Source organism: Piliocolobus tephrosceles, chromosome 3, assembly GCF_002776525.5.
Source record: "Piliocolobus tephrosceles isolate RC106 chromosome 3, ASM277652v3, whole genome shotgun sequence".
Lineage (NCBI taxonomy): Eukaryota > Metazoa > Chordata > Mammalia > Primates > Cercopithecidae > Piliocolobus > Piliocolobus tephrosceles.
Window position 1 is genome coordinate 169,861,139 of NC_045436.1, and position 12,660 is coordinate 169,873,798.

General features: G+C 43.4%; 1 protein-coding gene and 1 non-coding gene across 3 annotated transcripts in view; both read left to right on the forward strand.

Annotated features, from left to right (window-relative positions):
- PROM1 (prominin 1) overlaps positions 1-12,660 on the forward strand; it is a 152,086-nt gene that overhangs the window by 111,255 nt on the left and 28,171 nt on the right. For both annotated transcript variants that reach the window (XM_023206949.1, XM_023206948.1), the window contains 4 exons: positions 69-228; positions 2,827-2,979; positions 8,822-8,945; positions 10,951-11,054. In XM_023206949.1, coding sequence (XP_023062717.1) covers positions 69-228; positions 2,827-2,979; positions 8,822-8,945; positions 10,951-11,054 — 541 coding nt within the window. The remainder of the gene's footprint in view (positions 1-68; positions 229-2,826; positions 2,980-8,821; positions 8,946-10,950; positions 11,055-12,660) is intronic.
- LOC111539200 lies at positions 396-507 on the forward strand. The gene has a single exon (XR_002730613.1). It is a non-coding gene; the product is annotated as a U6 spliceosomal RNA (small nuclear RNA).

Consider the following 12,660-nt stretch of genomic DNA (forward strand, 5'->3'; position numbering starts at 1 on the left):
GGCTCCAAAACAAAGTTTCTATTTCCTCCATGTTTGCAAACGCATAACAAAGGTATCTTTGTTTTCAGGTATCAAAAGGGTCTTGAATTCCATTGGTTCAGATATCAACAATGTAACTCAGCGTCTTCCTATTCAGGATATACTCTCAGAATTCTCTGTTTATGTTAATAACACTGAAAGTTGCATCCACAGAAATTTACCGACATTGGAAGAGTATGATTCATACTGGTGAGTGTCTCCTTGGAGCTGGTGAACTTTGTGGAGAGTGAACTTTGTGGAGAACAAGATAAGAAATCTGACATTAGCACCAGGATCATCTTATGACAGCAAGTTGTACAAGGAGGCCATGACCTGATATATGTTAACCCCAGTTTATGTTCGTTAAAAAAGTTGAAGTGCTCGCTTAGACCAGGCAGCACATATACTAAAATTGAAACAATGCAGAGAAGGTTCACATGACGCCTGTGTACAGATGATACGCAAATTTGTAAAGTGGTCCACATTTTTTTTTTAATTTGAAGACTGGACCTTCGTGAGCCAAATATTTGATAATTTGCAACTTTGATGTCATTAGTGGTTTCTGGAATACTAGTTATAATTATCAAACTAGGCATGTAATGAGATTTTAAAGCTTAAAAGTAATTAAGAAGGACATCTGGGAAATATCCTTTTCTATTTTATAAACCAATATAAACATTGGTTTATAAAATAAATATGCAGAGGTTGGTTCTTACTGAAAGAGCATCCTTTTCTTAGCTGTGCTTTGAAACACGTGAATTGCTCCCAGAGCTTAGGTGAGCGGCTGTGGTGCCCACTGGTTGTCCCATTAGAAAATGTGAGTGGTAGGGTTTGGCCTGGGGTGAGGGTGGTGGACATCCCAGCCAGAGCCCTGGGGAGGGAAGGATTTGGAGGCTCAAGAAATTTAGAGGATCATCTATTGTGTAAGATGCACTTCTGTCTCTGAAGAGCTCAGCCACCCTTCATATCTCCCAAGCCCATGGGGAGTCCGGAGACTCATTCTCATGTGGATTATTTCTTATACAAGACCACAAGATATGTAATTAAAATTCTAGCAATTGGCCGGGCGCGGTGGCTCACGCCTGTAATCCCAGCACTTTGGGAGGCCGAGACGGGCGGATCACGAGGTCAGGAGATCGAGACCATCCTGGCTAACACAGTGAAACCCCGTCTCTACTAAAATACAAAAAAATTTAGTCGGGTGTGGTGGCGGGCACCTGTAGTCCCAGCTACTTGGGAGGCTGAGGCAGGAGAATGGCGTGAACCCGGGAGGCGGCGGAGCTTGCAGTGAGCTGAGATCGCGCCACTGCACTCCAGCCTGGGCAACAGAGCGACACTCTGTCTCAAAAATAAATAAAAATTTAAAAAAAAATTTAAAAAGTATAGCAATCGATACCATTTAAGAGACAGTTTCAGTGTGCCCACCAAGCACTTTCTGCATGACATTTCTTTTAATACTCTCAAAAATTCCCTGGGCTGTGTTCCATTTATAACTCTGTTTTATAGACAAGGAGACCGGCTCCGGGAAGTTAAGTGACTTCCTTAAGGCCGGCTAGCATACAGCGGAGGTAGGTTTTGAAGCTCCATGTGGCTCTGCTTTTTGTCACTGCCCCACAGACAACAAGCTCCAGGCGGCACCTGCCGTGATTCCCTCATGGGATTGGGCCACCCCAGCAAGTCTCAGAAAAAACAGAAGGCAGACCCTTTCTCAATGAACTTACAATTTCATTAAAGATCAGAGCTTCACAAACGAGAAAGAATAGTACCATTACCTGTCTACCTGACTGCCATCCATCTCCCTTCCTTTTTCCCCTGCCCTGACACCATGCGCTTATCTTAAAAAGAAAATCAACTGAGCAGATGCTCCTTTAACTCTAAAAGTTTTCTGAGACCAGCCTCCGTGACTTATTTAATTTTGTGCCCTCACTGTCTGGAACAAACCTCCCCAGAATGGTTGTCTGTGGCTATTACTATGATTACTGAGATTGCTCTTAATTGAATGAAAAGCTTCAGTGGCGACTTTTGTCAAGAGACACCCAGCAGAAGTAAATTCTTTGTTTTTTAGTGTCTTAAATGTTGGGAAGCATTACTACCCTTGAATGCCTCTTGCTGCCCGGAAAGGTTGTTCTACCTTCCGGGAATGCCAGTAAGGCCTAATTGAGGATCCATTATCCTAAAATGTCTCGCAGGACCATTATGAAATTGAGATTTGTATTCTGCAGGCATTTGATTTAGGATGCTCATAAAATTCTAAATACCCCATGCATCTGCCACGTAATCTGTTTCAGTAAAGAATACAGCGGCCCCAAATATTTCTGCAACCACAAAATGTTTTAGAAAAAGGCCGGGGAAAAGAATCCCGTATTTCTTTATCTGTAGTCTAATCACGATCTAGCCATATGCCTTCATTATGATAATAGGCACTTAGAACATCAGAAACCTTAAAGGAACATAAAAATCTTAAGGGTGTTTTCATCAATAGCCTTGGAGAAGCTCAGTGCGCTGTGCTTATGAACTCTGTGTGACACCCGTGGGAATCAAGGCAAAGCAAGGAAGCAATGATCCCATGACTACCAAGAACAATGCAAACCTCGGATCAAAATAAAACTTTCTCCGTTGGTTGAATTGGAAGACAAAGGGTGGGAAGGGATCTTTTTGTTCAACATTATTGCCCTCTGAGGAATTGATAGAAGACTCTGATTTTAGAAGCCAAGAATAACTCATCGGCTCCAGCCTTAGTCCAGCAACTTTTGTGTTAGGGTGGCATCGCCCATGTCATGTTTACTAACACTGTGCTTGCCTCTCCAGGTGGCTGGGTGGCCTGGTCATCTGCTCTCTGCTGACCCTCATCGTGATTTTTTACTACCTGGGCTTGCTGTGTGGCGTGTGCGGCTACGACAGGCATGCCACCCCGACCACCCGAGGCTGTGTCTCCAACATGGGAGGTGTCTTCCTCATGGTGTGAGTGCCAGCTCCTCTCTGTCACGTGGGGGTGGGAATGCAAGGGAGAGACTGGGTGCTGACTCTGGTGTTACACAAACCCAGTGCCCTCTGGGCCATGCACGCGGGGTTCCAGCTCCCACGTCGTGAGGAGGAGAGATCTTGCTATGATTGGACCTTCCTTGATTTGGGTACTCTTCTCAAGCATAAACATTAAAAAAAAAAAAAACCAAAAAACAACAACAACAACAATAACAATAAAGACACTAAATTACTTGCATTTTGATAGACCAACTTACTATTTATATATGGCAGGCTCCCTTTTAAAAGCAGCCAGGCTTGCTGTCTTGATTTCTATTGTTCTTTCTTTTTATTCATTCATTCGTTCATTCATTTACTCACCAGAGGCTGAGCCAATCTCTTGTGGGATGGCAGTACTGGTTAGCAGTATTGCTAGCTTGAAACTCTAGAGACTTGATTTAGAACTAAGGCTGCCAAGCCAGAACCCTTAGGATTTAGACAAGTAGCCTAGATTAAGCATGAGAATAGGTGTGAGGCAGCAGGGGGAGGTACACCTGTGGCAGAAGACTGGCGTGACTGTCCCTGCTTTGAAGACATTCATCTCCAAGTTCGTGTGTTTGAAAAACCTTTGACTCTATGGGTACGACAGAGCATAGCAGGCATGAGCCAGGTGCAACTGGAGCCAGAGCCAGAAATGTAAGCTAGGATGTGGTGTAATGGCTTTGAATGCTCTGCAGGGAGGGAGCTGTGTGGGTTCTATATTCTCTTTTTGAGTCAATATTCTCTTTTGGATAAGATCATGAAGAATCAGCAGTAGGGAGTGAGATGGGGCTCGAGATCAGTGGTTAAGGTTTGAAACAATCCTTGGGAGTGAATAACAAAAACCTGAGTTGTGTTCTCTCATTTATCCACTGAGGTCACTAACACGGGCCTGTGAGTGAGTGGGCTGGAGAGCAGGTGCTGTGCATTAATTTGATTAATTTGTTTTTTAAAACTTTGAGTTTTCAAACCAAATTGTTACACACATACACACACACACACACAACAAACAAACAAAAATCTTTGGGTTACTGGAACAATAAATCAGGCTTCTTATAAGCTATGATTCTAAATCCTTTCCCTAAAATAATTTGGCTCCAGTATGGTATAGGCCTTTGCTAACAAGAGTCTTAACCTTAGAGCTAATGACCTGGGGTCTACCAGAGCTGGACAAAGAACTCCACACACAGAGAAGCCTAGAGGCTCACAGGCCAAAGTTAAGAAATTGTATTTGTCCAGGCGCGATGGCTCACACCTGTAATCCCAACACTTTGAAAGTCCAAGACAGGTGGATCACTTGAGGCCAGGAGTTCGAGACCAGCCTGGCCAAACATGGCGAAACCCCATGTCTACTAAAAATACAAAAATTAGCCGGGCATGGTGGCACATGCCTTAATCCCAGCTACTTGGAAGGCTGATGCACGAGAATTGCCTGAACCCAGGAGGCAAAGGTTACAGTGAGCCGAGATCACGCCAACTGCACTCCAGCCAGGGCGACAGAGTGAGACTCTGCCTTAAAAAAAAAAAAGAAGAAGAAGAAGAAGAAAGAGAAGGAAAGGAAGGAAGGAAGGTAGGAAGGAAGGAAGGAAGGAAGGAAGGAAGGAAGGAAGGAAGGAAGGAAGGAAAAAAGAAAAGAAAGATACTTAGCTGCAAGTACCTCTGGACAGAGAAGAAAAAAAAGAGAAATCACATCCTGAAGGAAAAATGAATTTGTCTTCCCTTTTTGTTCAAATGTACATAGATACGCAAAAATACATTAAACAGAAAATTATTAGGTTGGTGCAAAAGTAATTGCTTTAATGTTTAATTGATTTTAAGTTTAATGTTACAAATTTAACAACCCTGATACTTGGTTGTCTGTCAGTGTTTTGGTGGTGTGTGTGTATATATACATATATTTCCATACTTTTTAACTACTTGAAAGGTAGGGTAAATTGCTCTGAAAAATGGTGCACCCCTCATCGAAATTTTATTCACTTTTTAAAGGCATACAACCAAAAACATGTGATATCCAGCTTCAAAAAAAGAAAAAATAAAACAGAGAAATCATCAACAAATTGATGGAGGCTAAAAGCTACCTTAATTTAGATACACTAATTCTATAGACATGGAGACGTATTGCGTGGAGGCCATAGGATTTATCTCAGCAGCAGGAAGAAGGCTGGGAACTGTCAGATGTTGTTTGATTCATTTCAAGGAGTCTGCAGACTTAGGGTGGCTATGATTTCTTTATTGTTGAATGCCACCAGTCAGCATGGCGCGCTTTGCTGTGCTTGGCAGAATTCTCTACTTCTTGAGGTATCTGGTAAACAACTGGATAATTGTGAAAGGGGGAGATGATACAAGCGTCATCAGTCTAATCAGACTAATTAGAAGAACGCAGTTTCTTTTTTCAGAACTGTTTACTTGCTTGTAGAAACCAGAAAGAGTATGTGTAGTTTTGTTGCAACCAAAACACCACCTGCTTTTTAAAAATGGTGACACCATCCAATCAAGAGCATGGTCTCTTTCAAAACCAAGCAGGAATTCTTATCTCCCAAAAGGATATCAGTGAAAGATGTGGAAGGAGGAAAGTCAGAGAGCCCTGGCTCTGCTCTGATCTTTCATCTTCAGAGGGTCCCAGAAGCGTTTTATTTTATTTTTGTAGAGACAGTCTCACTTTGTTGTCTAGACTGGTCTTGAATTCCCGGTCTCAAGAGATCCCCTGGTCTTAGCCTCTAATGTGTTGGGATTACAGGTGTGAGCCGCTACCCCCGGCCCCAGAAGCATTTTAGCAGCTGAATAGAATGCAGTGGTGAATGTATTATCTGTTGCAGGGGGATGTAGGAGGCTTCTCCAGAGATAAGGAGATCTAACAGTGGCACAAGCTTCTCTTGTTTTGAAGCCCACCATAAAACTTCCCATTTTAGGTATTGACAACAATGCCAAGAGTAGCCACGGGTATCACAAACTGGGCACATTCCTGTGGCTGGTGGCAGTTTCTGAGGTTACAGAAAGAAGTTTGTCAGGCTGTATAGCAAGGGCTGTAAAAAGACCATGATGCTCTTTGCCCAATAATTTCCATTTTGGGGACTCTAGGTGAAGGAAGTAGGCCAAACTATGAAGAAAGCCAGGGAAGAGTTTTTGCAGTATCAGTTGTGATAGTGAAGCAGCCTACCTGTCAGGCTGTAGAGGAGTGGCCAAGTGAGTTACGACACATCCATGCATGGAAGATCACATGGCCCCTGACACTGGGTGACTGTCCTGATTTGTTGACAAAAGTTTCTAAGATAATACATTTGAAAGGGGGTCAGAAAATGATGCATGTATTATCCTAACTGTGCACATCAGGGGTTAGTCAGCAAGCTTTTCCCAAGAAGGGCCAAGTAACAAATATTTTAGGTTCTGCTGGCCACATACAGTCTTTGTTGCATATTCTTCTTGTTTTTCACCTTCTTTTGCTCTTTCATCTTACTCTGATTCTCCTCGTCCTCTTCCTCCTTTTCAATATTTTCAGTACACATTAGCCATTATCTCACTAACCTTAGAAAAACCACAGACCTTAGGCAGTGGTTCCCCTACCCCTGATCTAGGAATGTGCATATTTAGAAAATAAAGGCTGGAGATGTTGACGGTATGCGATTTAGAGTAAGAGTCACGGTGCTCTTTTTAGACAGCTGTCTTAGTTTTTATGAGTTTTTTTTAACTCCAACACACAGACACACATGCTCAGACGGGGATCCTGGCGTGGCCCTCACTCACTTCTTCTTTGTGTTCTCCCAGACTCAGAAGCCTTGTAGGTCAGAGAAAGTCAGGCTGACCTAGGCCTTTCCAATGAACATTACTTGCTATTTATTTTAGTGAAGAAACACAAATACTGTAATTATGGCTTTGGTGTCTGCAGCCAAAGGGGAGAATCGTGCCCTTAGCAGGCGGTGCTGTGGTGATTGCAAGCATCAGCCCACACCCTTCTGAGGCTCCTTCCTGGTGTGCACCAGTGATGGTATTTGATTTGGCAAGTGCCCCCAGATTGATTTAAGAGTTTGTTCTCTCTCTCTCTCTGTCTATCCCTAGACAGCTAGGCACTGCTAGAGAAAAGTTACGCACCGGGTACATTAGGTATCCCTACAAACTTAGCATCTCCTGTCTCAAATGCACCTGCCATAGTCTGATAAATCTTTTATTTCGTTTTCTTCCTTCCCTTTCTCTTTTTCTTCTTTTTCAACACCCCCCCACACACACACTTTCCTGCAACAGCCTTTTCACTCTGATACATCCATCTTCCTCTACTTCACCCATCTCTTAGCAGATGGCTTTACCTCCTTCTTCTCAGAGAAAATAGAAGCCATCATGCAACTTCCCATCATCAAACTTCCAAACACACATGCTCCCAAACACACATGCTCCCAAACACATCCCTCCCTTCTCTGCACTGCCAGAAGCGGAGGGATTCCTCCCTGCTCAGGCTGATTCCGCCAGCTATATTCTCAATCCCATTTCTTTCCCTGATCCTGATAAAAATGGATCATGCCCTTTCTTTTCCATGTCTTTATTCTCTTCCTGTCTCCTTGACTTTCACTCAACACTTAACCAGGCTCTGTTCTCTCCCTTCTTCCGAAATGAAAGCAGAAACTCTTTACCCACACTGCCTCTTCCCTATAGCTCTCCTTCCCCCACGCCGACTCTCAGAGGAGTGATCTGAACTTGCTGCCTGTGCCCTTCTCTCCTGCTGACTCCCCAGTCTACTCCAATTTGGTTTCCTCTCCCATCACTGCATTTGTTTTAAGTAGGCAGTGACCTCTCTGTACGATGCAGACAGCACATTGGTTGGTGACAGCCAACCACTCCCTCCTCTGCAAACACTCCTTTTGTCCCCTAGGTGGCATCACACCCACATGGTTGCCTTCCTACTTCTCTGCCTCATCATCTTGGTCTGGTTTGCTGGCCCTCCTTCCACCACCCGTCTTTGTAAATGTTGAAGTCTTCCAGACCCAGCCCTAGGCTGTTTCTCTCTCCAAGCCAGCCCTGAGGATAAATGACCATGGCTAAGCTGCTGGTTCCCTAACGTACATCAGAAACCCAGATATCTTAGCTCCAAACATACTGACTCCTACACACTCTTTCCACTCAATGTCTCTGTGGCAACAAGACCAACATCCAGCCCATATTCTCTTTCCTTCCAGAGCACTGGTGCTCCCTGGCACTGTCCTTGGAGGAGCCCTTCCTTGCCTCTACCTCTCGTGTCCAGCGCTTTCCGAGTCCAGCTGCCTCCTGTGTCTCCTATATTACGTCACCATCATCCACCAACTCTCCACCAATCCTGTCCCCTTAGGCCACCCTCATGGGCCATGATAACAGCCTCTGCAATGATGTCCCATCCACGTTGGCACCTGTCCGGTCCATCCTTTACACTGTGCCAAGAGTGCTCTTGTTCAGAGAGAAGTCAGGCTGTGCTCCCCCTGTGCTTTCAGACCCTTATTGGCCACACCTTGTGGGTCCCAGGCCCCTATACAGTACATCCCCGCCTGCCCTGGAGCTGCCCCTTCCCAGGTCCCAGGCCCCTATCCAGTGATCCCTCGCCTGCCCTGGAGCTGCCCCTCCCCAGGTCCCCAAGGCCCCTATCCAGTGATCCCCCGCCTGTCCTGGAGCTGCCCCTCCCCAGGTCCCCAAGCCCCGTGTCACTCCTAGGTGGATGATCTGTTTCACCTGAATAACACTGAAGACTCCAGGTCTATTTTATAGAGTATAGGTAGATTTAGTAAGTATCAATAGGTACTATTGAATCATTCTTTCTTGAATTACTAACCTTATATTTTTTTTCCAGTGGAGTTGGATTAAGTTTCCTCTTTTGCTGGATATTGATGATCATTGTGGTTCTTACCTTCGTCTTTGGTGCAAATGTGGAAAAATTGATCTGTGAACCTTACACGAGCAAGGAATTATTCCGGGTAAATATGATTTTCTACCCATTATGAAAGGACTTGAACAGAAACTTGGATTTCTTCATATGTTGTGTGTTACTTTAAGAGCAGTGCAAACATATAAGCAGTTTGGTTGAAATTCAGTAAATTTCTTGAAATTATTAAATTCAATAAATTTTTAAACATTCAATGAATGCAATAGATTCTTTCTATTTGTAAGAGAAAAAAAATAGGGGAATGTCCTTATTTTCTGATCATAAGTGAAATCAGGGCCAGGAGTTAAGTCCTGCCCCTCAATGTGGATTGCAGTATTTGGGGAGGATACAATTTTCCTCAGCAGTAGTTTCCAAATGTGGCTGGGAACATCAGAAGATCAGTTCCCAGGTTCCTCCCACATCCCCTGGGAGATTCCCAGGTGACAGAGGTGTCCACACAGATGAGCCCTAAATTTGAAAGGAAAGAGACTGGTAAGTGGATGTCTCGTGACAGAGGGCTGACCTGGCAGATGTCTAGTGGTGCCACCAGGAAATGAATTCAAGCTTCGCTTTCTCCCTCTCAGTCCAACTCCCACAGATTCCAGGGGGCCAGTTGGCAGTTTTGCTTTCTTCATTAATGAGGAAATTTTGTTCTAAGTGTCTGGCTTCTAATTTTGGCTTTTCTATGTTTTTTTTTTTTTCTCCAGATTCTGATTTTTAAAATACATTTACATTTCACTCTTTCATTGTATATACATTTTTTCTGCCTAAGATCTGTTATGAAATCAGGTGAATACTGTTGTGACGATGTTTTAGTTATTTCGCTGGTCGAGGGAGATTAAGTTGAGATCACCAGCGCGTCAAATGATCTCCATTTGGCGTTTTGATAAAAGAAAGACATCAAGCCAGGCATCATTATCTCCTGTAGACTGTTGAATCATTCAAAGATACTTTTTCTTTTTCTTTTTTTTTTTTTTTTTTGAGACGGAGTCTCGCTCTGTTGCCCAGGCTGGAATGCAGTGGCTGGATCTTGGCTCACTGCAAGCTCCGCCTCCCGGGTTAACACCATTCTCCTGCCTCAGCCTCCCTAGTAGCTGGGACTACAGGCACCCGCCACCTCACCCGGCTAGTTTTTTTTTTTTTGTATTTTTTAGTAGAGACGGGGTTTCACCGGGTTAGCCAGGATGGTCTCGATCTCCTGATCCGCCCGTCTCAGCCTCCCAAAGTGCTGGGATTACAGGCTTGAGCCACCACGCCCGGCCAGATACTTTTTCTTAAGTAGGGGATATTTCAAAACCATTTCTACTTCTCAAGCACATACACGGTCCTGCACTGATTTGCCCATCTTAAATATGTGTGGTGCTGGGGCAGAGAGTGTGTGAATTTTAATACATTTTGTCCAGAGAGAGAAATAGCACAGCACTGGGTACAGCACTTCATGGCTGTATATTAGCTATTCTGATCAAACGGTCTACTCTGCTTCTATTTATAATGTGTTTGTTTTATTAAGATACAGATTAAAAAGTTCTTGGCCAGGCATGGTGGCTCATGCTATAATCCCAGCACTTTGGGATGCTGAGGTGGGTGGATCACCTGAGGTCAGGAATTCAAGACCAGCCTGGCCAACATGGTGAAATGCCCTTTCTGCTAAAAAAAAAAAAATACAAAAATTAGCCGGGCAGTGGTGGTGCCTGCCTGTAGTCCTAACTACTCAGAAGGCTGAAACAGGAAAATCATTTTAACGCAAAAGGCAGAGGTTGCAGTGAGCCGAGATAGTGCCACTGCACTCCAGCCTGGGCAACAGAGCGAGACTCTGTCTGAAAAAAAAGAAAATTCTCAAAAAAAGTAATTTTAATAATTTTGATTGATGCTACCCAGTGGTCAATTGATTTATTCCAATTATACTATTATTTTCTAGTTATAAGTTGGAAATCAACCAGAAAAATAATGTTATGAAAAATTTCAAAAATATATTCAACAGAATATTCACTTGATTATATTAGTATGTATGTGAGTGTAAAACTGATTTTTCGAAAATCCTTCCCAATGTGTTCCAGGTTTTGGATACACCCTACTTACTAAATGAAGACTGGGAATACTATCTCTCTGGGAAGCTGTTTAATGAATCGAAGATGAAGCTCACTTTTGAACAAGTTTACAGGTATCAATATTTGCATTATACATTTTGCTATTTAAAGTGTTCTTTTTCCGGAATGAGAATTTTGCATTTGAAGTGTTTTTAAATCTTAATTATATAACTTTCCTGTTTCAGAGATAGGCTGTCCTGTAGTATTTTAAAGACACAGTCGAGATTAGATCAAAAACATATTCCTTCTACTGAAAGCCTTTGAGACCTTGGAAAGGTGATGTTTCAAGGTCTTGCTCTCCAATAATCTCTGGAACTCGCTGGTTAAGGTGACCCTATGATGCACTAATGGGACGCCATGAGAAATCTTGTTCAGGAACCACATTGCTCTAAGTAAAAGCCATTCAACAAGAATAGTGAATAGGTGATTCAGTGATTTGGATCACCGACAGGAGGAAGGCAATGCAGTTGGAGAACTGTCTGCTGTCAGGCCTCCTGGACTCTGACCCAGGCCCCCTCCTGGAGGCTCTGTGCCCTGGGCAATTCCACATCTTCTCTGTTTCATGGGGGTCGTGGTCATAGGAATCTGACCTTGAGGTTGTTTTAGGGTTAAGTAAGATACATGAGATTCGAATGGTGCCTGACACATCATTTGGACTTGATGAACAATACTGTTCTTAATACTGTTCATCTAGGGCGGCCACAGTGGCTCATGCCTGTAATCCCAGCATTTTGGGAGGCTGAGACAGGTGGATCACTTGAGGTCAGGAGTTCGAGACCAGCCTGACCAATATGGTAAAACCCCATCTCTACTAAAAATGAAATATAAAAATGAGCCGGGCGTGGTGGGATGCGCCTGTAGACTCAGCTACTCAGGAGGCTGAGACAAGAGAATTGCTTGAACCCGGCAGGTGCAGGTTGTGGTGAGCCAAGATCGTGCCACTGCACTGCAGCCTCAGCAACAGAGTGAGACTTTCTCTCAGGGAAAAAAAAGAAAACAAAACACTATGTATATATAAAATAACTTCTGACCTCAGGTGATATATATCTGTGTAGTGTATGCTTTTCCCAGTGGTAAAATGGGCTCCTAGTCTGATGGCTGGAAGTCTTAGGTGTCTGATCTTAGATGGGAACCCATGGGCAGCTCTCTGCTATGAGCCATAGGGAAGGGAGTCACTTTAAGAGTATTTGAAATCAATTCATAGGATGCTTTTTAAACACCGGTGACACTTATTTCTCCCACCGTGAGACCGAAGGGCCAGAGGATGTGTGTTAACATGGTGTGTTCATAGTAAATGAAACTAAAAATATACAGGGCGATAGTGACTCACATTGAGAGCAGAACACTTCGTAAGTCATAGACACAGGTCCCCATCTGCCCAGAAGCCTTTCCGTGCCCTACACGTGAACCACCAATTCTTAGTGTTCTTATTATTCTGAGAGAGTTCCTTTATGCAATTTTAAGCGAGTATTAACCGTATGCCTAGCATTATTATATAGCTTAGTAGTATTAGCCGTCTTTTGATAGTCAAAAGACTTCTTCAGCATTTTGTGAATTTGTTATACTTTTAGGTATTGCAAGGTTCTTTTTGTACTTTTTAAAAACATTTTGAAATATGCACACATTTGATTAATCAATAGTCATTAGTTCCTCTAGCCAAACCACAGAAGTTATTTTAAA